General features: G+C 34.3%; 1 protein-coding gene across 1 annotated transcript in view; it reads right to left on the reverse strand.

Moving 5' to 3' along the window:
* The window catches only part of COL19A1 (collagen type XIX alpha 1 chain), a 292373-nt gene that overhangs the window by 237970 nt on the left and 28901 nt on the right, over positions 1-25502 (reverse strand). The window contains exons 5-6 of the mRNA XM_039853067.1: positions 4979-5102; positions 3372-3647 (exon numbers count right to left, since the gene is read on the reverse strand). Of these exons, the coding sequence (XP_039709001.1) occupies positions 3372-3647; positions 4979-5102 (400 nt within the window). The remainder of the gene's footprint in view (positions 1-3371; positions 3648-4978; positions 5103-25502) is intronic.

Raw genomic sequence — 25502 nt, forward strand, 5'->3', positions numbered from 1 at the left:
ATGCTCACTTCCCAATATGGATTCTGTAAGACTTATGGATTTTATATTATATCAGCCTAACCTTGAGCAGGATTCACAATCTTCTTACAAAAAATAATTGATTCCTTCTATTTGCTCAGCAGATTCACCTTTTTTTGGCATTTGGACATGAAATTAAAAGTAGTTCAAAGGAAATACAATCATGCCTTTAAACGCAAGATCAAACAACTATATACCAAGTAAATAGTATATGCTAGTAATAAAACTTCAATATGATAGATGCTTGGACTATTTTAGTTTATGGTTGAAAATTTAATAATTTGATTAATAATTAATCATATGATTATTTGACATAAAATAGGCCAAGGACAACCTTACCCCTCACCCACTCCTCCTTCCTGCCTTTCTCTCTCATGCCTCTCTCGACCTGTCTCTCAAAATAACAGTGTTAGATTATGCATTACTTTGGGGTCAATAAGTACTTTTTACAGAAAGGCCCAACTATAATATTATAATAATAAATTCTATGATAATAGAAAGCAGATATCTGCAATTAGTTTTAAATCCCTACCCCAACACCAAAAAAGCAAAAAATTAAAAAGCTGTAACTATTAGTCTACACTGAGAGGAACAAAATCAATCCACTTCATAGCAAGCATTAAGAATTCCAGACACCTTGAGAATTCATGAGCAATATAATATTTGCAGCCAATGAAAAATTATGAGATAAAATGGAAAATTATTTCTTTTCTATAACTTTTTGCAAGGTTATTGAAGTTAACTTTTGTTTAAAAAGTTTAAACACACTGTCTTACATAGTTTAATGAAATACCAGGCCGTAATATATTCATTATGTAGAATGAAGAATGGGGATGCCAATTAATTAATATTCTTCTTAACTAAAACTTATTTATCATTATCATTGTCATCAAAATAGCCAATAAATACTGAAATTCTATTATGTACCATCCACTATGCTAAGTCCTTCGTATGAATTATTTTACTTTAACTAAAGATAGATCATCGATTTTTGACAGATTAGAACCTAATCAAGTACCCATGACACTGAAACTACAATCAGCCTAGTTTAATCATGCTTCTGTTATTTATTAGTTATTTGAGAACCCTTCATTGACACAGTGCTTTAGAATGAGAATGTTTAGGGCTAAGTCTTTTATTTACCCTTGTCATACAGGATTTGTTAAAAAAAAAAAGTGCTTTATATCAGTTTTGTCACCTCTCTCATAAAAGCACACTGGTAGTATATGTAAAATAAAACCCAATCATCAGAATTTTTTTCAATAACATAAATTCTGAATAAATAAAACACTTTCACATTACAACAGATCTCATGACTCACAGAGCTTGTAAGGAGATAACAAAAAATTAGTCTACTTAAAATTTTGGTAGGACAAAGAATCTTTAAAAATAAAATACTATATATTTTGTTTAACTTAAACAGTGACTATCTCCTTAAAAGCTTCTTCATTGCAGTATGCCTTTAATTTTATCCTCAAATGAATCGATTTCATATTGAACTATGAAACTACTATAACATTATAATTTTCACATTATGTCTTTTCATAAGGACACACCTGACATTCTTCAGCCTTAGGTTCTGGGATTAATTCTTTCCTCAGATGAGAAGTTAATGAGACACAGCCTTCAGAGGGTGAGCTCTGAGCCTGAGCCCCGCTCTTACAATAACTTGTTCCTCTCTCATTGCTGTTTCTCCTCCAAAGGTTATGAATTTATCTCAGTGCACTCTTTGGTTCTCACTAGTCCTATAAAGAGCAGATTCCAGTCCTAAACTCCAGTACTTGCTGCAGATACTACTGCCACTGCTACCATTGCTACTAGAATTCCCTGAAGCTGACTACCTATCTACCTCTACTCCACCAACTGCTGGAAGTCTCTGTTGTTCTAGCTCCTGGTCTCCACTTCCTGCCTTGCCTTTGGGGAAACCTTTCAAAAGGTCTGTCTAATACTGTTGTTACAATTGGCAGTCACCATTTACTGACATCTACTAAACTTTCCATTAGCCTTCAAGGTATTTGAGAGCAGGAATAGAAGATTGTTGCTGTTTTTTTAAAAAAAATTTTCCCACTCTGTTCTCTTATACCAGGGTTAAATTCCCATGTCTGACCCTGAATAAATAAATGAATTTACAGAGAACTGACCATGTACCAGGCACTATGGCACATATTCTATACAATTATAATGAGTAACTACCAACACTATTTTATAATGGAGGATACTGAGACTCAGATAAATTAACATCTAACAAGATAAATTAGCAGATCATAACAGTTAAGTAGATGAGGTAGGATTTGCAACCACATCTGTCTGATCCTCAAGAGAGCTCACTCTTCTTTATGCCATGATGTCTTGTCTCTAGGACTGGCTTCTGCTTTGGCTTATTTTGCTGATAATCACTGAACCCTCATCATAACATTCTCATTGATTTGTTCATTGTCTCAAAGGGAAGATAGTTTAAAAATAATATTTTATTTTAAAAAATATGGTTGTGTGTTATATGAGCTGGCTAAATATGCATTTGCACAGAATTGTGCTTTTGAAATAAAATTGAACTTTTAAGTGCTTTGGATTAACAGCAATCTCAATTCCTATTGGTAGCTTGCATTCAGATTATGTTTATGGGTTTCCCCATCATTCTGCCCACAAGAAAATGTGCAGTCGTCAAACTTAGATATAGCTCACTTTCTTTAAGACCTTCTTCTCTAGGGAAATCAGTAATAAATCTTTATCATCTGAGGATCAAATGTAATTTTTAAAAGACCTTAATATCTGAAAGGGTTTTACTACCCAGTTTTTCTCATCCAAATGACCTAATGATACAATTAGTGGCCATGTTTCAGTCTATTAGAACCCTGAAAAATCATTATAAGCTTATGAAAAATAGTCTGCAATATAGACTGCATTGCTAGTCTGAGGATGAATAAATAGTCTATTGTTCTTGAATGAAAACACCAGATAATCTGGAACCATTTAAAGTTCATCTTTTTCCAGTCCTTTCTATTCAAAACATATGAGCTTAGACCAAGCTTACTTTTTGTACTATATTTCTCTTTTACTAAAATTTAATTTTAATAACCTTATTTTTAAGGCACGACCTAATTCTTTTAAATTCACAAGCTGTAAAAATGGTTGGAAATAGACAGGAGATAATATATATGAAAATGCAATTGGAAATACATAGCTATCCTTCATATATCTGATGGCAAATTAAACAGTGTTGAGAATGAACTGTATTATGTACTAATTAAAGAAGATTTAAATAAGATATTTTGTTTTAATTTAGAAATATGAATTTACTTAGAAGTAAACTGAATTGATTTAGAAGTTCTTTCACAACCAACATCGCGACTCACGTCCACAGGCTTGCCATCTGAAGCTCGTGCAGCGATAACAGTCCTTCCTTGAAAGTCCACAGCTTCCTTTTCATCAGTATGCCGGCTTGCAATTAAATTACAATCCATATAAACTGAAATGCCCTGAGATTGTATACCAATGCCAAGTTTATGCCACTGACGATCAAACAAAGAACGGAGTTCTCGATTTTTAAAAATGTAATTCAATACATCTCCCTCGGCAGCTTGGAACATAAATTCCACCACCTTCTTTCCGCCATCAACCACTATTGAAACCTGCAAAAATGCAAATTATATTTAAATATTTTAAAATCAATGTTCTAAATTATTAAATCACACAAGTAAAAACTCAAGACACATGTCAATATAACTGAGGCACATAATAAAATGTTTTAGATGACACTTGTGCCCTCCAGATTTGTTAACATAAAAGAACAGCAAATATCCAGCTACAAAATGGTTTACATATGGAATATACGAGTGAATGCAATATGCTCCTTTCTTGAGAGAACATTTAAGAGTATATATGTGTATCTGTGTGTGTGTGTATGTGTGTGTATTTCTGTATGAGTAATTTAAGAATTAAATGTGTGTGTGTGCGTGTATTTCTGTATGAGTAATTTAAGAATTAATTTAAGAATTAAATTAAGAATTTAAGAAAAGAATTAAGAATATCATCACTTCTCTTAGCATGGAAACTGAGATCAACTTCTTTAATGTTTGATGATTAGCATGGTGTGGACAGAACACATTTTCATAGAGGAGATACTATGCGTTTGGTTCATCTTCTCATCACAAAATTGTGACTGTATTAACAAGACCAGTGAAACAAAAAACATTTCAATGGATATGTATAAAGGTAAACACAAACATATGGTGCTAATAAGGAATACCGAGGTTCATCTTCCCTCACTGGAGCACCTGCACCCCCTCCTTTCTGCCAAATGCCATCTCTTCCACAAGTATTCTTAGATTCCTGCTCTCCCCAGACCTCATTTTTGGGAACTGTCCTTTCCATGCTCCCATAGTCCCCATCCAACTCTGAGCTTACCTCTACTACTGCTTCGTCATACTGTGATTATGCTCTAGTATGTTGTTTACCTAGATGACATCCCCTTAGACCTTATGTTCCTGAGAATAGGAATTATGCTTTCTAAATCTCTTATCTTGGTCACTAACTAGCCTAGAGCATGTGTTCAATAAATGTTTATTGATGGACTCAGTATTAATGTCTCACCTCTTAGTTCCCTAAGGATTTTCAGGTGAAAAAATAAACAGCATTTAAAAATAATACATAATATCAGAAATGATCACAGATAAAGGAGTTATTAGTGAAGTGGACTTAGTGCCAATGAAGCATTTGTGAAGGAAGGGCAGCTTGAATGTTTTTAGACAGAATAAGAACCTAGAAATAAAAAGAAAAACTAATATGGCCTCATCTACCAGGCACTCATATTATAGATTTCAGCAAGACCATCCTATGAGAATTCTTGAATTTCCCTGTTGATTCCTTTAAAAGACAGAATATTCATATACTAAATCTACTCCCGGATTTGTGTACAGTTCAAAGATTCAACTGGCCTGAGCACAATTCTCTGGTTCCTTACCTGTGGCATATTCTGCTGGTTTAAAACCTGCCATAGAAACCATCGTTCCTTTTTGGTGTTTCTTCGTACACGAAACATGGCTGCTATGGCGTACTCCTCAGGAAAGCCTTTGGGAAATATCTCACTGTGGGAGAAAAAGTAAGAACTTTTGTGGAAAAATGGGAGATGGCAAGGAAAGAAAAACCTGTGTATGAAGTCCCATGTAACACAATATCTCAGTGATACTTTTCTCAATGAATTTATTATTTATTATGCTTTATTTATTTATTTATTTATTTATTTATTTAATATTAGTTTCAGGTATACAGTACAATGGTTAGACATTTATACAGTTTACAAAGTGATCCCCTCTGATTACTCTAGCATCCATCTAGCTCTACACATAGCAGTTACAATACTATTGACTATATTCCCTATGCTGTACTCTGTGTCCCCATGACTATTTTTAACTACTAATTTGTACCTTTTCATCTCTTCACCTTTTTCAACCATCTGCCTAAGTCCCTTCCCCTCTGGCAACATAATAATCTACCTTCTGGATATATGGTAGCAACATGCCTACATTACCTATGTAATTTTTATATTTGTTCTTTCCCTTTTTTAAATCTTCAGGTATGGTTGTTAAAGCTTGGGATGTGTGAAAGCAAGTGAGAGGGCTATAGTACAATGTTGTCATACTGCCTTACTCAACAACATGTTCCAACAGAGGAGGATCTCAGAATTTTCTGCAGTCTGGCAAACAATAGAGATGTATAAAGGAAATAAATAGTACCCCTCGGTTTTGTCAGTATAGAAAAGTATAAAGCGTATCAAAGAACACTGCTAACAAATAAATGTATATATTACAAAGAAGCAGCTTTATCATATTAAGCTCTTGCAAATGAGTTGCTAATACTGAATTCCTAGTATCAATTTAATATTGATACTAAATAAAACAAAGAGGCTTGTTTATTTTTCATATCTATAGAAAATAAAATAAGCAAATGATTTCTAGGTACTAGAAAGAAGCCAAAAGACAATCCAACAATATGCCTCAATTTTGTCTTAAAATACTGATCTCCCTGTACCCATGAATAAACTCAAGGAAAAAATTAACAATAAACTTATCTCATGTTTAGACTTTCATTGGAAAACAAGGAGAAATACATTCCTCCAAGCTAACTTTTAAATTTATCTACATTGTACGTAAAAACTGTAAGGCAGGAATTTTGCTTTTCTTTATAAAAATCATGAGAAACAGTAGGTAAGAATGTTCTTAAGGACTAACATAGCCAGAAGTTGTTTATATAAATAAAACAACATGCATTCACATGGTAACTGCTAACTTTGAATACTACATACATAGACAACTGACTACTGAAACTGACTACCGAACTGTCAGGGAGAATTTTTAAATTCTGGTTATACTATTTGTGTTAGAGACAAAGTCACATGTTGGTAGAGAATCAGGAAAAAATATGAAAAAGCTGTGTTGGCCTAAAATTCTTGTTTACTTACTTGGTTAAACACACAGACACATTTATGTATATATATGTATATGTTACATACATATGTAGGTTCTATTTTTATTTTCTTTGGGAATATATTAAAAAGAGGCAACCAATTTTATTACATATATGTTATTATATCCCCTCTTAAGTGAGCAAGCGATTAGCAAATTATTTGTTTTTCATCCAATCAAAAAAAAGCAAGCTTCTAAAATTGTATTTTCTCTGGAAAGTCACCAGTATTAAAGTAAATTTTATAATGACTATTACTGTACTGGTTTAAATAATGTTCATTTAAAAACAAACAAAACAATCACATGATGCCTGCCATTTCTCTTTGGGACCACCTATAAACCTGAAAGGTGGACAAGGGTAGAGGTGAGAGGTAACACCAAAACATAAACTTCAAGTGGAAATTTTGAACTAGAAAGTTGCATCAAATGACTTTTAAAAAGAAAACTTCAACCTACACAGCAGGTATCCCAACCACCACATGCAATAATGTGTCTCCACCTTCCTTCTAATTTCCTGCCTCCTTTATCTCACTCTTGACCTTGATGCTTTTAGGATCATGTCTTTAGCTCATGTTCTAAAATTTGACGTACTATTTCCTGAGAGGTTTTCTTCCATTCATTGTATGGAGCCCATCTTTCATATGGGCTGTGCATTACCGAAGATATTCTTGTATGTTTACTAAAGTATTCTCTCCATATCATTTTCTCTTATCCCCTCTTTAAACAATTGTTTAACTCTAGTTTTCTTACCCTTTTTCTTATATTTTTCCATTTCCTTATTTAGTCTACTTTCTGAGATATTCCCTTGATTCATTTTCCAATCCTTCTATTCAACATCAATTTTTGTTAATTTTTTTATTTCTAAATTCTCTTTTGTTCTCTTTTGCAAAATATCCTGAATGCAGTATTTTTAATCTCTGACATTATCAATTAGGTGGGCTTTTAAATGCTTTTCCCTGCACCCTTGAATGTCTCAATTTCATCTATGTTAATTTTTCCTGTTCGATAGTTTGGCCTCTCCCATGTTGGAAGCTATGCTCTAATTTCCAGTGAGTCATTGCAGTCCATATATGTTTAGAATAAAGCAGGAAAACTTTAATTGTAAATCATATGCATACTGGCATAGTGTGTCAATGAACCAGCTTCACTGTATAGCGTGATCGCCTGGTCGATTTCATTAAGAGTCCCTAATATGTTATTGTAGGGAGATTATTTCTCTAGGGACATTCAATTTCTTTAAGAAGAGTTTTATTTTCCACTTTAGAATAAATAGAATCTTTCTATTTACCTCTTCCCTATAGATAAAGGGTATTCACATGGCTGAAGACATTCTGGAAGCATGGTGGGTGTTTGGGAGAGGGTCTCATAATTCATTATAAATTTTACTTTATCCCTCTATTTTTGGTGTCATGTCTCTTTCCTGTTTACCGCCCCCCCCATCTAGAGTTTCTCTATCTTAATTTCTCTCAATAATAAACCTCTCACTTCTTGTCTAGCTGAATGAGTGATAACCTGAGGTCTCTACACCCAACACACACACACACACACACACACACACACACACACACACACACACACACCAACTTCTGCAGAGGTTGGTTCCTCATAGAGATAAGTCTCTCAAGTGTCTGAGGAAGTAAACTGGCCCACATCTCTCCAGTATTCCCTGACCTGCAATACATAGGTTCTAACTTCTATCTGTTGAGTCAATTATCAGTCTTCCAACTTCTTTCTGTCTTCTGAAAATGTATTGTAATCTTTCTTTACCTGTTGCTTCATCTCTCAATATACAGTCATTTTTGCATTTAAGAAGGCTAAAACTCTTTCTAAATCTTCAATCTCTCCCTTTCTAATGTCTCCTTTTCCTTGATTTACAAATACATGTAGGTCTTCCCCCTGCTATAAAACAGACAAAACTTTCTTCAACCTTGCTTCACCATTATATTATCTTCCCATCTATCCACCAAACTTCTTAAATGAATACTCTGAAAATCTACATTGCCACAATCCACTCAGCCCTAATCTTCCCACATTCTTAAAGCATCCCCAACCAACAAATCTACCACCTCTTCTCAGTCCTCATTCCCCTCAATCCTTCTGAATGTTTTAACACTAAATACAACCTTTATTCACTGATATAAACCAAGTCACAACCACATAGCTATGGGGCCCAGCCAAGAAACTTGAATGTAAGCTCCCTGAGGTTCTTTGTCTATCCTATTCACCATTTTTGTTCCCAGCATATAGAATAGTGCTTGCACAAGATAGGTACTCAATAAATATTAAATAAATCAGTAAATAGTTTATTCTTCCATTATTGTCTTCTTTCATGTTGAATAGATATTTTCTAGTATGGCATTTTACTTCCCTTGTTTCTTGAGTTATTTTCCCAGTAGTTACCCTGAGGATTACAATTAATGTCTTAAATTTACAATACTGTAGTTCAGATTGATACCAATTGAATTTCAAAAATATATTAAAATATTACTCCTATATAGCAGTTTCCTCTCCCTTCCTTTGTGTCGTCATATAAAATGTAATTTTAGATTTTATGTGCACGTAAACATAGATTTATAATTACTGCTTAAATAATTTATAAAACTATATTTTAAATATAAGAAGAGAATGAAAAAGTAGCCAATGAAATACATTTATTCTGCTTTTTATATTAATCTATGTAATTTATTTTACCAGTGCTCTTTATTTCTTTGTGCAGATTTGAGTTACTGTCCAGTTTTCTTTCATTCAGCCTGAAGAACTTCCTTCAAGATTTCTTGTAAATTTGCAAGTGATAAATTGTCAGTTTTTATCTAAAAATGTCTTAGTTTCATCTTCATTTCTGAAGAATAGTTTTGCTGATGTAGAATTACTGAATGGCGTCATTTTTCCTTTAAAACTTTTGACTATGTCATCCCACCTCCTGGCCTCCATGATTTTTGATGGGAAATTAGTTTAACGTCACTGAGAATCCCATTGTACATGTTGAACCACCCTCTCTTGGTCCTAACAAGATTCTCTGTCTTTTGGCAGTTATTAAGTGTGGAGCTCTCTTCCTATTTGGAGTTTCTAGAACTTCTTAAATGTAGAGATTAATGATTTTCATCACAGTTTAGAAGTTTTCAGTCATTATTTATTCAAATATTCTTTCTCTTCCTTTCTTTCCTCTCTTGAGTCTCCTATCATGCTTATGTTGGTATGCTTGATGATGTCACACAGGTCTCTGAGGCTTTGTTCATTTTCTCTCATTCTGTTTTTTCCTGTTCCTCATACTAGACCATGTCGATTAACTTATCTTCAAGTTCCCTGATTCTTTTTTCTGCCACCTCAAATCTCTTGAACCCTCTTATAAATTTTTAATTTCTGTTATTGCAATTTTCAACTGCAAAATTTTGATTGGCTTTTTCTTAATAATTTATATATATTTATTGGTATTTTCTATTTCTATTTGATGAGACATCAAATAGAAATACTTTCATTTAGTTCACTAGATAATTTCCTTTAGTTATTTGAACATATTTTATTTTATTTTTAATAATTTTTTTATTTTTCAATTACAGTTGGTGTACAATATTATATGTTTCAGGTGTATAACATGGTGATTAGACATTTATATAACTTACAAAGTGATCACTCCAATAAATCTAGTACCCATTTGATACCACACATAGTTATTATAATATTATTGACGATATTCCTTATACTTTATATCCCCATGCCTATTTTCTTACTAATTGGTACTTCTCAATTCTTTCCCCTTTTCACCCACTACCTAACCCCCCTCTCATCTGACAACCATCAAAATGTTATCTGTATGTATGTTTGTTCTGTTTTATTTGCTTATTTTGTTCTTTAGAATCCACATGTAAGTGAAATTATATAGCACTTGTGTTCTCTGTCTGACTTACTTTACTCAGCATAACACCCTCTAGATCTATCCATGTTTTTGCAGATGGCAAGATTTCATTCTTTTCTATGGCTGAGTAATATTCTATTGTATATATATACCACCTCTTCTTTATCCATTCATCTATTGATGGAAACCCAGGTGGCCTCCACATCTTGGCTATTGTAAACAATGATGCGATGAACATATGGATTTACATGTCCATTTGAAATAGTGTTTTGGGTTTGTTTGAATAAATACACAGAAGTGGAATTACTGGGTCTTTGTCTCTTGTGATAGCTTTTGTTTTAAAGTCTACTTTGTCTGGTATAAGTATTGCTACCCTAGCTTTTTGTTTATTTTTTGTTTCCATTTTCATGAAATATTTTTTACCACTCCTTTACTTAAAGTCTCTGGGTGTCTTTCATTCTGCAGTACATCTGTTGTAGGCAGCTTATGTAAGGGTCTTGTTTTCTTATCCATTCAGCATTCTTATCTTTTGATTAGAGCATTTAATTTATTTACATTGAAAGTAACTGTTGTTAGATAAGTAGTTATTGCCATTTTATTATTCATATTTTTGATCTTTTTTCTTTCCTCTTCTTCTTAAAGAAGTTCCTCTAACATTTCTTGTAATACTAGTTTGGTATTTGGTATTTGCAAACTCTTTTAGCTTTTTCTTGTCTGAGAAGTTTTTATCTGTCCTTCGATTCTAAATGATAGCTTTGCTAGGTAGAGTAATCTTGTTTGTAGGTCCTTGCTTTTCATCGCTTTGAATATTTCCTGCCAATCCCTTCTGGCCTGCAAAGTTTCTGTTGAGAAATCAGCTGACAGTCTTATGGGAGCTCCCTTGTAGGTAACTAGACACTTTTCTCTTGCTGCCTTTAAGATTGTCTATAACTTTTGATATTTTAATTATAATGTGTCTTGGTGTGGGCCTCTTTTGGTTCAGCTTATTTGAGACTCTCTCTGTGCTTCCTGGGCTTGTATTGTCTATTTCCTTCACCAGGTTAGGGAAGTTTTCCATCATTATTTCTTCAAATAGGTTTTCACTTTATTGCTCTCTCTCTTCTCCTTCTGGTACCCCTATGATGTAAGTGTTGATACACTTGGTGTTGTCCCAAAGGCCCCTTAAACTATCCTCATTTTTTGGATTCTTTTTTCTTGCTGCTCTTCTGATTGGATGTTTCCTGCTACCTTATCTTCCAAATCGCTGGTTCAACTCTCTACTTCATCTAATCTACCATTGATTCCCTCTAACATATTCTTCATTTCAGTTATTGTAGTCTTCACTTATGACTGGTTCCTCATGTTTTCTATCTCCACTTTCAGGTTTTCCATCTCTCTAAATTCTCACTGAATTCATCTACTCTTCTCCTAAGTTCATTGAGCATCCTTATAACCAGTGTTTTGAACTTTGCATATGGTAGATTGCTTGTCTCCATTTTATTTAGTTCTTTTTGGGGGGGAGCTTTGTTCTGTTTTTTATTTGAATATATTTTAAATAGCTAATTTAAAGTCATTGCCAAGTAAGTCCAATGTCCAGGTTTCCTCAGGAACAGTTTCTATTAACTGCTCTTTATCTGTGTATGGGCTATACTTTGTTTCTTTGCATATCTTGTAGTTTTTTAAATTAAAAAGTGGACATTTTAAATAATATAACATAGCAACTCTGGGAATCAGATTATCTTCTACCCATTAATGGTTTGCTGTTTGTTATTTTTATGGTCATTGTTGTTGCTGCTGTTCATTTGTTTAGTCACTTTCCTGAACTATTTTGTAAAGTGTGCACTCTTTCATGTGTAACCACTGGAGTCCCTGGTCAGTTAGTTTAGTGGTCAGCTAAGTGCCTTTGACTTAGAAGCATCACAGCCTCTGGGGAGGGCTATGTGTAAATATTGGAGAATGCCTTTAATGCTCAGGCAGACGGTTTACAACTCTTCTTAGCTTTCACTTTAAGCTTGTTCGGAGCTTCAAAGTTGGCCAAAGATATGAGCTTAGGGCCTTTTCATATGTTTCCTGGGTTTCTACAAAGCCCTGTGCATACACACAGGTGTCTGGATTCCCACAGATATGTTGGAACTTTCTAATGCTTTCAATGGACATCTCCTTTCCCAACTTTTCCTTTAAAATTTTTTTGATTTCTTCTCATTTGCCCCAATTGTAGTTGCTGTCTTGGACAGCTGTGATGTTACACACTTGCTACTAATTATTTTCAACAAGTGACGGAGCTTACTGTTTTAACTCAGCCAGCTCTGAGTAAAGTCAAATAAAGACAGGCTCTATGAGTGGGAGTTTTCAAGTAACAATCAGGTAAAATAATTCTCTGGAAGTGAAGCTTTTATTGACCTGCAAACCCATTCTTCCTCCTCCAGTGGTTGATAGGCTGCTAGTTTGCACTTATGATTATGAAGCTGTTGGTTTTCAAGCCTACTATTATGTTGAGTAGAAAGAGCTGTAAATAGGACAAGCTACTAAGCCAGGAAGCTTGCTATTCTTACTGAGAATCAGTGTTTTTCTTGAATAAACGCTCATTTTGATGGTTGCAAGACCATGGTTAATTTCTAGTAATAATACTGGTTTATAATACTACTGGTATAATAATACTGGTTTTGACTATTTTTGCCTGTGTTTTCACTGCTTTTATAGATGGTACAGTTTCTGAGTTCCTGACTTTGCCATTCCTGCTGATATCATCAGTAATATCTGCTCGGACCTTCCAGTTCAGCCCAACTACAAGTTTCATGCAGCCAAGAGAGAATCATCTGAGTGAACTTCTCATGAAGCAGAACCATGTAGAAGAATCCTGTTCATGTTTCTGATTCACAAAATTGTGAGAAGTAATAAATTGTTTTAAGTCACGAAGTTTTGAAGTAGTTTTTTACAAAGCAAAAGATAATGAAAACGTCTTTCATCTTACTTTCTACTTAGGATTATATTCATATAGGCACCTATCACTCCCCTTCATGAGACTGAAAACTCTTTGAACACAAGGCATTATATCTATATTTACATCAACCACAAAGCCTAACTGCAGTGCCAGCAAGACACTCTATAACTATTTGTTAAATGAATGACTGATCCAGCAAATAAAATAAAGATTTGATTTTGATATGATTCTTCAATACTACATGTACTAAAATTAAATATAATTATTTTTCAATAATTTAAATCTCATTCTAAAATTAAAAATATTTATATCTCATGAAAGGTTCCTTCTGTGACAAAAATAATAAAGCAAAATAATAGTAATAATAATTATAATATGTAATAGTCTTAAAATAATTCATTGAAATAAATTTAGTTATTTTTAAAGAAAAATTATTTTTTAGCCTGTTTATAATGGATGAAAATCCTTATAATTACTATATTTCCCTTTTGGAAATTCATATTCTATTTTCAAGGCCAAAAATTATTTTGCTTGCCAAGACTACAATTTTTGAAGAAAAATTTTTGTATTTTAAAAATTATGTTATAAAATATGTCTACTCTTACAGACTGTGTTCCTTATTTATACCACACAAGCACACTTAATGTGACACAGAAAGTTTCTCGGGGCCTTGCCAAAGTTTCTATTATAAAATAGGCTATATTGGATTACTGGTCTGCTACCAGAGAGATATAATGACAGCTTGCTATGTCTAAGATATCCATGCTCAAATATTTTTGAATGGAGTGTAATTTCCTATGAGAAATCTTATCCATTGCTTATTCAGTGATACTCCCATTAAGAAAAATATTGTTGATCCTTACTTGCCAAGCTCATTCATATATATATTTGGCTAAAATTTCTCAATGGAATACTTTCACTTTCCCTCCACTTTATACACATTGTATCTAATTCAATGCTTAAGTGGAAAATTCATCCGCATAAATTAATATTAACCTACATTTGAAGAGGTTGAAGTTTCATGAAATTTAAGGGTAATTAATCCTTTATTTACCATTGTCTATTTATTATAATATTAATGAAAGTCAGCTAAATATTCACAGACAGAGGTATAGCAAATTTATAAATTGTTTAATCTAAACTCAATTTTTAAAATGCAACTAAGTAAAAGTCATAAAGAGCCAGACTAGAGTCATTTCAAATTATCCAAAGGTGTCAAAAAACTTGCTACCTATGGAAATCTCTTTACACTGACTGGAGCCTGAGAGGACTAGCTCTAGATGTAATTTGGAGTGTCTCTAAAACCTTGTAACTCACATATTTTAAACTCCCTTGAACTTATCATTTATTTCAATATTGAAAAAGTCTAGAATGTAGTTTTCACCTGCTCTCTGATGTTCTCTATAATAGCAGCCCACTGTTCAATCACAAAATAGAAGAAAATGCTACTAAAAGGTAGGGGAAGTGGCAAAAGGTCAAAAGTGGAGCTCCTTATACTGACCGACAACAACAGAGGCGACATCCAGAACTGAGAACCGATACCAGTTGGATTTGGACCCCAATAAAAAATTGACTTCATAAAGATCTTAATGTCGCAATCCTTCCCTCTTGGAGTTAAAATCAAGAGAGAGTTGTGTTTTCCTCCTTATATTTTTCTCTACTTTCCCAATTTTTGCCATGAGCATAAATTATATTAATGATCTTTTTTTTTTAAACACCACTATTCGGTTTAGGAAAAAATAATTCTAACCTTTAAAATGGCCTATAAATTAATCTTATATTCTTCCAGAGTAAAGTTGAGAATTAACACTAACAAATATTATTTTTGCTACTGCGTAAGATGAAAAATATGTCATAAAAGTTTATAACTCCCAACCTATTGCCTTCATAATGAGTAACTTGCTGAAACATGAAAAGAAGATGAAAGAGACTTCAAGTGAAAATATACTTTTTTCAATATTTTCATCATATACTTCAAACAGAATATCTAATTACAAAGTACTAGTACCCATGTTTGTGGAGTTAGATAAAAATTAACATCTTATTAACCATGAATAAGTCACTATAGGAAGTTATGAATGGATTATATTTATCTAAATAGCATATTAATTACATTGTCTAGATTTTCTTTCCTACTAGACTAATGAAAATTCTTTTCTGGTCAAAATTTATTTAAAATCTTTAAGAAATACAAACAAAATGATGATGTCTGAAAGATATCTGTATTACAGGAAAGATCTTGGCATGAGATAGAGTAAGCATTTAATCACTTTATGCATGTATCATTGTTATTAAACAGGATTCTACATCCACTGTGGTTCTGAACTCAGAGATACCAACATCCTCCCTAACTATGAAGTACTTTCACTGACAAGCCAAAACATCTAATACTCTACTATTAGAGCTTTCTTCCTCTCTGGAAAATGCATGTGTTTATAAAATTCAAGCTCTGATACCATTAAAATAGTCCCTAAACATTGGTCACACATTACTAATGAATTGTCTAATAATTAATTCTCACCTTGGAACACACAGAACTGGGATCTATAGGGATTATTATAAAACAGTGGTTCCCAACATTTTGGCACCAGGGACTGGTGCTCCTATGAGAATCTAATGCCTGATGATCTGAGGTGGAGCTGAGGCGGTGATGCTAGGGCTGGAGAGTGGCTGCAAATATAGACGAAGCTTTGCTCGACTGCCTGCCACTCACCTCCTGCTGTGTGACCTGGTTCCTAACAGGCCACGGAATGATACTGTTCCATGGCCCAGGGGTTGGGGACCCCTGTTATAAAGCAAGAAAGTTTAAATGAGGAAGGCAGAGAAGGGGAGAAATAAATCCAGAGTAGGAAACACCCCTGAGTTGGCCAGACCAAGATGAGATGCCACTGTCAAGAGCCCTGGGCAGCAAAAGTATCACCTTAAGCCACTGGAAGTTTGGAAGAGAAGTTCCAAAAAGAAGGAGCTAATACCAAAGGGGAGATGCAACCAAGATCAACTTTGACTATTTCTCTCGCCTGTGTTATACCTAAGTCTTTACTCAGCATCTCCACTTGAGTATTAAAGGCATCTCTAATTAAGTAACAAAAATTGAACTTTTTGTTTCCTACCAAACACATCCCTTTTTAAGGATCCCACATATCAATAAAAGGCATGGCCATTCACCCAGGTGCTCCAGCCAAATACCTAATAGCCATTCTTAATTCTTGTCTTTCCTTTATTATCCCCGACCCCATCCAACCCACTATTTGTACCACCAAAATAGATCCTGATTCTGTTCACTTCTCTTCAGTTCCATTACACTCCCTTGTCTAAGGTACTACCATCTCTCCCTGAGACTCCTGGTACATTGTCCTGATTGTTCTCCCTTTTTTCTCTCCCTTTAAGTCTGACCTGCCCACAGCAGCTATAATGAGCTTTTAAAATGTAAATCTGACCAGGTACCTCTCTTACTTATGAGCTTCCTACAGTGTCCCATGGGTCCTAGAATAAAATGCACATGGCTCACAAGGCCTTATGTGCTCTGACTCCTGCTTTCCACTGACACATCATCTCCTATTTCAGTCTCTGTGTGGCACCCACGCTCCAATTACAATGACCTGAATTTTGTTCCTTGAACACACCAGGCTCACTGAGGTCTTAGGCTTTGTACTTCCTGTTTCCTCTCCTGGGATGGCCCTTCCCAGAAGTCTTCACTTAAATGGCTTCTCCTCTCTATTCAGGTCTCAGCTCTAATGTCACTTCCTCTGAAAGGTCTATAGTTGTCCTCACCTCAGTCATTACCCAACATTTTGCTTTATTTTCTTTATAGGCTTATAACTATCCAACTTTTTAAAAAAATGTAATGATTTATACATATATTGCCTGTATCCAGTGTCTAGAATGTGATTTCCATGAAAATAAGGGCTCTGCCAGACTTGTTGCTCTAAATCAAGCATCTAGACTAATATCTGGCAAATAAGAAGCACTCATAAAAATCTGTTCCATTCATGGAAAATTTGTAATGATGACTATGACCTACCTTAATAGTATAAATTTTTAATAGTATAAATAGTATAATATAGTATACTTAATAGTATAAAAATATAAAATTTATGTTAGTTTGCATAATGTTTTAAAGGCCTTATGAGACTTCTACATCACATTCAGCAGGAAAATAGCAGAAAGAAAAGCCAAGCTCTATGAGCTTCTACACCAGGTTAATCAAAAACTGACACAAAACAAGTCCAGGGACAAACACAATCAGTATCCTTACTTTCGAAATGAAGTTTAAAATCTCTACAGGCTATATCGTAAAATAGAATAGCTGCTCTAAGATTTCACCTTGGAAATGTTTGTTATAAGACACCACACATAATTGTTTCTTGTAGTTCTACACTCCTAAAACTGAAAAAAACCTCAATAATGATTAGATCAATGTTCTCATTTCACAAATGAGAAATTAAAGCCACAGAAGTTAAATAACTGCCCCACCATCACTCTGCCAGATAGAGGTCAGGACAGGACTTGAACTCGGAACTCCTCATCCCAAGGTTAGTTTTTTCTGGCATATCAGGTTGCTTGCATACTCTGAGTTAAGAATCAAATTTCTCTCTTTGTTATCGACCTGACTTAAAAGTAATGTTTTTGAGACTATATGGGGGAAAAAACTCTGTTTTTCTGAGTACAGCATGGGTTGGGGGTGTAAATAAATATTAAACATTAATTTAAAGAAATGAACAAATAATTAAAATGTTTACACATACTATAATAGTAACAATAACAATAAATCATATTTTGGGCTCTGAGCAAAGAATTCATTATGACATTTGCATATCCTAGGTGACCAGTAGCCCTGAGAGGTAGATTATTATAGTTCTTTCCCATAATGATATTTTGAGCACAGATCAGGAAGTATCGCAAACCACACAGTAACATCTTTAAAACAGGGATACTGTCTGTTAGGTATTAGGAAAGATATGCATGCTATAGAAGGAGATAGCCAATCAGAAATATTTTCTACATATTCCTTAGGGATCATTTCTTACAAAAATTAGCATTTTTCACCAAGCATTTTTTGAAAATAAGTGCAATTTTCAGGAGTAGTGAGAATTATAAGAACAGTATATATACCATTATGAGAACTATATACCAATAAGTATGTAATATGAAGAAAAGTATGAAGCAGTCTGATAAAAAATGCTCCTGTGTTTATCCCACTCATGAGAAGCAATATATTGAGATTTAAATACCTTAGGAAGAACATCAATAGAATGGTAACCTAACTAAAAAGACAAGTAATTCCTAAAAATGTGAAGATAATGATCACAAATGTATTTCAAATGATTATGGAAAGAAAAAGAACCCTTAGTACTGATTCTACATTAATATTTTCCTGGCATAGGGATCCGTGATAAGTTTCCATTCCATTCTTCACCTGACATGTGAAATCAATGCCTAATGTATCTATACACAAAGTTAATCCAATGAAGGTGAAGTGTCTGGTCTCCCAGGCACAGAAGGATGTCAACTGAACAAATAATGGGCCTTCTTGTCTCAATTAGTGAGACACAATAAGAACTGCCTGAAGAGAAAAAACTTTGCTTCTTCACACTCCCTTCCAGATGGAGAACATGCCAGCATGGCGAAGCCAGGGAAAATCATAAAACTTAAAAATAATTCACTCTTTTAAAATACATATAAGTATTTATTTTAAAACTATTTTATGGGGAGATGAAATCAAGGAGTAGATCTCATTTATTCTGTATAACTAGGCCCTGGTTGTTGATTGTCAAGAAAAATAAAGATCATAACAAAACTTATAAATTTATTTATTTATTAATATATTAAGTAATTGGTAATTTCATTATAAAGCAAGTTCAATTTGATGTATTTGTTCAATATTCCTAAAAGAACGATAGTTTGTAATGTGACAAGTAACCTGTCTGTCTCATGAACAGGAAAAAAAAAAAAGAGAGACAAAACCAAACTACAGAATAAGAGGATGAGGAAGAAAAACCCAAGACTACCATTTTCTTTTTTGTTCTTTTACTTAACTAAATAATAAGAAACATATTGCAACGAGTGAAATGTGTAAAAATTAAAATAAAATAAAAAGATTAACAAATTTTCACAATTTCAGTACTCAAAAACTGAAAAGCAAGAAGACATAATTATTTTAGAGAAATTTCATTTTGTAAATTATGTAAAAACTTGAGTGTGATATACATTTAGACAGCAAAGTGTTTAAAAAGTTGTTTCTAATTATAACAGTTTCAGGGGTGATTTTTCAACCACCTCATAGCATAAGCCTTGAAGCAAAGTGCCCCTTTTTTTTAAAAGTGCTATTTTGGTAGAGCTGAAGTAAATTTTCCAGATTGTATTTAGCAAGCCCAACCTCTATATATATTTTTTGCTTTTAAAATCAAATGGTTAAATGGAAAAAATTCTATTTTTAAATATCAAGAACTGGCTTCCAAATTAATTTTTCCATTCTAAATAAGCGTGAGGCAGGGTTTATGAAGAACTTCCGTATTTACAAGTATCAATGGAGCCTTTGACTTGCTGAATATCTTCCAGGAAGAGAAATAAGATACAAGTTACATTTCCTGAGAGTGAAGTGAGAGATGCTTGGAGTTTATAGTAAGTCATTTCTTTCCCAGCTGACATCCACCATCACCTGTCACATTACAGGCAATTTGGCCAGCAGGGCCTGGAGGCTTTGTTTAAAATGCCTTCCCCACAAGCTGGGTGATGATATTTAAGTTCCATAGCCACAGAGACACTGAAATCCTAGCCTTTTTGTGTTTGCTGATGGAATTCGGACAGATAGGTTGTTAATGGGAAAACAAAGCTTGAATGACTCTCTAATAATCTTTCTCCTGTTATGGTTGGTACTTGTTCATTGTGACACTGTAAATGATGTCCCATTGAAAACAAACCCTACTGATAGATAGATAGCATTCGGATAATAAAAATTGAGGATGGACTAAAAAAGCTGCTCTTCAGAAAGACCTCGAAGGCTAGCTTTTTCAGGTGTGCCCCACCCAAAAAAGATAAAATAATTTCTGGGTCAAACCCAACCCCACCCCCAAGAGGTCCTCTGAATTCTAAAGGGTGTTTCCTGACTCTGAGGGCTTGGCTTCCACTTCAGGATCAGTCCAGGAGTCTCAGATCTAATTGAAAGCTGTGATTTTCCCAATGGCATATATTCAGCTTTTTTTTTTTTTTTTTTTCTAGAATGTAATTCTATTGCTTCCACATCTTCACTTTTTTGAAAACAGCTATGGTGAGGTGTAATTGATAAACTCTGGTTTCTCTCTAGATCATAGAAATCTTTTACCTTTTACTTTACTGTTTTTCTATGAATAAAGTTCAACCCCCTTAGCCTGGTATGTAGACCTTTCAGAAAAGCACCATAACCTGCCCTTTCAGTCTCCTCCACTCCCCACCCCAAACTCTCTCTCCCTCTGTGTTCACTAACTGCATGGGATTTCTTATCAAATTGCCCTGACCTTTGAAACTACCATGATACTCTTTCTAACTACCACACACTGTCTCCCTGACTCACCTGGCAAATTTGTACTTATCGTTCAAGCTTCTACTTTTGCATGAAGCTTTTCCTGGTTCCCTCAAAATAGCTTTGTCTATTTTCCCAGAGTCTATAATAGATAATATCTAAAGATTGCTAGTACATTCTATAATAGCTAATTGTTTAGATATCTGTCTTCCCAGACAGAAATAGCTCGATGGCAGGAACTATGTCTTTATTCATCCTTAAATCTTTAGTGTCTGACACACGGTGAGTATTCAGTATAATGTGGAAATTGAATGAAACACTTTGTTAGAATTTCTTCTTTCATTGGCATCAAAGCTGAATGCAGAAATAACAGTGACAATATGTCATTAAATACTTTTTCAATATAGCTCTCGCATGTAAAGGGAATGTTATATTCTTATTGTGAGTAAACTAGAAGAGAGATAGGCAATGTGAAGGTAATATGATTGCCTAGTATCCTAGTATCTATAAGCTTTTGAACCCCACAGAGGCAGGAATGCTGAGGATTGATTGAATTATATTTGTTAAATACACTGTCAGGCTCTGTGCCTAAGTATCACTGCTTTGGGGTCCAAAAGATAGTTAGAGAGTCATTGAACCCATGCCACTGCCCTCTGAAGCACACACCCTCACTCACACTCAACCGTGAGTCACAGAGCAACTCTGGCACCTGCGGGTGAGGGTAAGCAACCACGAGTAGTGGTTAGCTGTGTCCCATAGAGCAGTATTTTCATGGAGGGGACTCAGAGCAAAGGCAGGGGTGACATGAATTGACAAGATTAGAACACAACAAAAACATGTTTGCTTTGGGGTATGAGCACATGTGTTACACTCTTGGGGCTCCCAGAAGAAATGAGAGTAGCATTTAAGAGGGAGCTGAGGTTTCTACAGTTCTACAGGCAGAGGTTCTATAGTTGTACAGGTAGGAATCACAACAATTTAGGAACTGATGTTAATATGACATCATTTTAACCCACAACCTAATGAGGCCTGGGAACATTTAGATTATCTGAGCCAGAATGAGATCAGCATTATATAAAAAGTATTTTAAAAGTATATTAGACCACAAAAAGAGAGATTTGCCTGAGGACATCAGTGAAGCCTGTGTTTGGAAGGTAGAATGTATACTAAGCTTTCTAGGATATGTAGGATTTCGACTGGCAGAAATAATGGGCAGAATATGACAGAGAGAAATGGGTACAAGAAGGCAGTTTAGAGCAACTCTTATGTTGTTGGCATTGGAGATTGGACAGTGGTCACCAGTAACTTTGAAAGAGAAATTGCCATAGTGTTCAAGAAGTCTTAGATATGAGTGGGTTAAGATGCAAGGAAGTAAAAGTAGTCAGTAATATTATTCCTTTGGAAAGTATGGGAGTAAAAGCGACTGTCTAGGGAAAATGTTTCTAGAACAGGGAAGGATTAAGTATATCTGTAGACTAAGAGGCCAGGATATGTGGAGAGGGACACTGAAAACAGAAGAGCAAGGGGGTTCATGGGTGGATCAAGGTCTTAGAGGAAGCTGACCAGGAGATTTAGAGCACAAGTGAAGCGGTTAATGTTTGAAAACAGGAGTCACCTTTAGAGAGGACTGCTGAAGCAGAGAAATTCTGTGGTAGAGAGCAAAAGTTGAGATAGTTCAAATAAGAATAACCTGGGTACAAAACATCTGGTCAATTCAATCTCCTAGTCAACCAACCAGATGTTAATTCTACATGGCATTATCAGGTGCATCATATTAATTAAAATTTTCGCTGAACCTGTGGTTGCTTTCCAATTACGCAGGTACAGCCATGGTGAGAGGAATTATTGAAGTCGATTATTTGAATATGTTATTTTTATTTTAAGACTATAAAAATTTCACCTACTCTGGAACGAATGCATTTTAGGAAATATAAGTACTGACTAAAATGAGGCATTGGACAAGGTGTACCAAGCTTATGTGAGTCATATAAAAAAACATAAGCAGCTTTTGGGCTACCATGCTTATTTTCTGATTAGCCTTTGTGGCTAAGTCGAAAGAACTAAAATGATAATAAATTAATGATTCATTAGTTGACACAATTATCCTTCCTAGATTGATGTACATTTCAAAGCTTATCAATGAAATCATAATTGTATCTTACTCTATGGTTTTGTGTCTGAGAATGAGGATTAGACTATCCAATGCTATTTTATAAAACAGTTTCATCAATCTACAAAAACAACTGCAGAATTGTTATAAAGTTATATTTAAGTATTAGTATAATGAAACATCATGCTAATTAATTCATGTCATTATCTGGCTAATTCATAAATTTGTCATGCTTCAGTTTAGGTTTACAACCATTATAAGAACAATACATTTGCAACTACTGAAGGTGAATAACTAATTAATCCTCGTAGTATTTTATGGGCCAAATAAGATTTAAGATGACTGAAGTACATGCTTACATGCTTTCTTTCTTTTGTATACTCTAAAAACCTGTAGTGCACACTCTACAGATATGTACATATAACCCCCACCCAAGCAAAAACTCTGATGTCCCTTATAAGATTTGATTCATTGGATTAAAAGAATGAGTGAAGAAAGAAATCTAACATGATCCAACAGCAGAAGATTAATCAATGCCTGTCAAGGCCCAAGTAATTGCCAAAATAGGACACCTTAATTTTATTACTTTAGGATGACATTTGCATTATTATGAGTCCTAAGTAGTACATTTAACTGGTAACTCATTACTCTCAAGGTAAATGGCATAAGGACATTTTAAGATAAAATATATATAATTAACCATAATAAAATAGGATATGAACTCCAGAGATCTGCTGTATAACATTGTAGCTATAGTTCATTGTAGCTAAGAACTCCAGAGAACTATTGTATAACAGTGTAACAATAATATATTGTACACTTAAAAAATTTGTTAAGATAGTAGATATGTTAAATAATCTTTCTGAAATAAAACAAAATTGATATAATGATCATATGCCTATGATCAATTACTGATACTTTTTAATTTTCCCCAAGCAATACTGAATTATATGAAATCTGAAAGGAGAAAATCACAACTTAAATTTGATCGTGATAATATTAAATGTTTCCAAATTGGTAAATGAAAATACTGAACTGATAATAGTTCATATTATATTACATTTTAGTAATGTTAGAGAAGATCATCGAGAGGATGGGGACTCAGACTGACCCACAAGCTGGATCCTGACAATCAGAGGTTCCCCTCCCATCCTTGGGATGTACCTTCTGCCACCATTTCCACATCTGGATCCATTTCAAGGATGCAGCCTTGAGAGAGTAATGTGTTCTTGAGACGATGTGAATTGTATACGCCATTGAACCTATTAAGGCCTCTACACAGCAGGTCCTCAAATAACGTCATTCTGTTCAATGCTGTTTCATTATAACACTGATGAGAGAAAAAAAATCGATTCCCACCCAGAGTCACTGTTTACGGGAGTTCATTTTCTCCCTTGTCTGTGTGGGTTTCCTCTGGATACTCCAGTTTCCTCCCACATCCCAAAGACATGTATGTTAGGTGAACTGGCCTATCTCTACTACAGTTTCCTCCCACATCCCAAAGACGTGTATGTTAGGCGAACTGGCCTATCTCTACTGTCCCAGTCTGAGTGTGGGTATGTATGTGCTCCCTCAGATGGAACGGCGACCTGTCCAGAGTGGATCCCGCTTTGCACTAAGTTGTCAGGATAGGCTCTGGCCACCTAGAACTTTAAACTAGAATAAGCAGGTTGGAAAATAATTATCTTACTTGTTTTTATTAATCTTACTTAAATGTAGCTATACCTCATGTTTATTTCAATGTTTAATACTATAATTGTTTTTAGGTCTTTACTTAGAAGTCTGGTGATATTTTTGTGACCAGAAAGATGCAATAGGAACTTAACTCTATATTATATCAATTAGCCTATGGTAAAATTGGTTTTGTTATATGTTGTTTAACAAAGTCACAGTTTCCAGCAATCTATCAATGATGTTAAGTGAAGACTTAACTTTTAAGGTTCTGTGGGGTGGGTATGGTAGTCTCTTTTTGCAGCAGTCCGAGATAAGCCTCGTGTATAAGTTCCCCTGCTTATTAAACCTTCTACCTACCAATCTGGAGTGGTCTGCCTCTTTCTCTCATCTCTCCTTACCCTTCATATGTGGAGGTTTCACCTTTCAGTTTCAGATTTCACCTGGGGAACCCCCAATGTTGGAGACCAACAAGTAGCTATTTCTATACAAAGCAATTTGTTATTAAAACATTAACATCTCTGAATTTTCTAGAGAAAAATAAGATAGGTTCTTGTGAGAGGCTCTTGTGATGAAGAAAATAATTCCATGCATTTTAAAATCTGTTTAAGATACTTATAAAATTCAGTTTTATCTAATATATTTAATTTGGCTAAATTGTACTTTTTAAAGAACTCAGTAATTGTGAACTTATCAGGCTTTTCATTTTAAGAATGACTGACTCACCTCACATTTTTGCCAAACTATAATTAAGGACAAACTGATGACATAAGAGTTATGTGTAATAGTGAGTCAATCTCATATAAATGGCTGTACAACTTTTTAATTAAGTCAGATTTCCTTAAATGAGAAATTTACTATCTATGAAATAATAGAATGCCCTAAATGAAAAGACACAGGATGCAAAACAGTCATTCTCTATAGTTTAATGGAATTCTGAAGCAATCCTCCTAAAATGTTCAGCAATTAGA

This window comes from Pteropus medius, unplaced genomic scaffold (genome assembly GCF_902729225.1).
Source record: "Pteropus medius unplaced genomic scaffold, Ma_sr-lr_union100, whole genome shotgun sequence".
Classification (NCBI taxonomy): Eukaryota; Metazoa; Chordata; class Mammalia; order Chiroptera; family Pteropodidae; genus Pteropus; species Pteropus medius.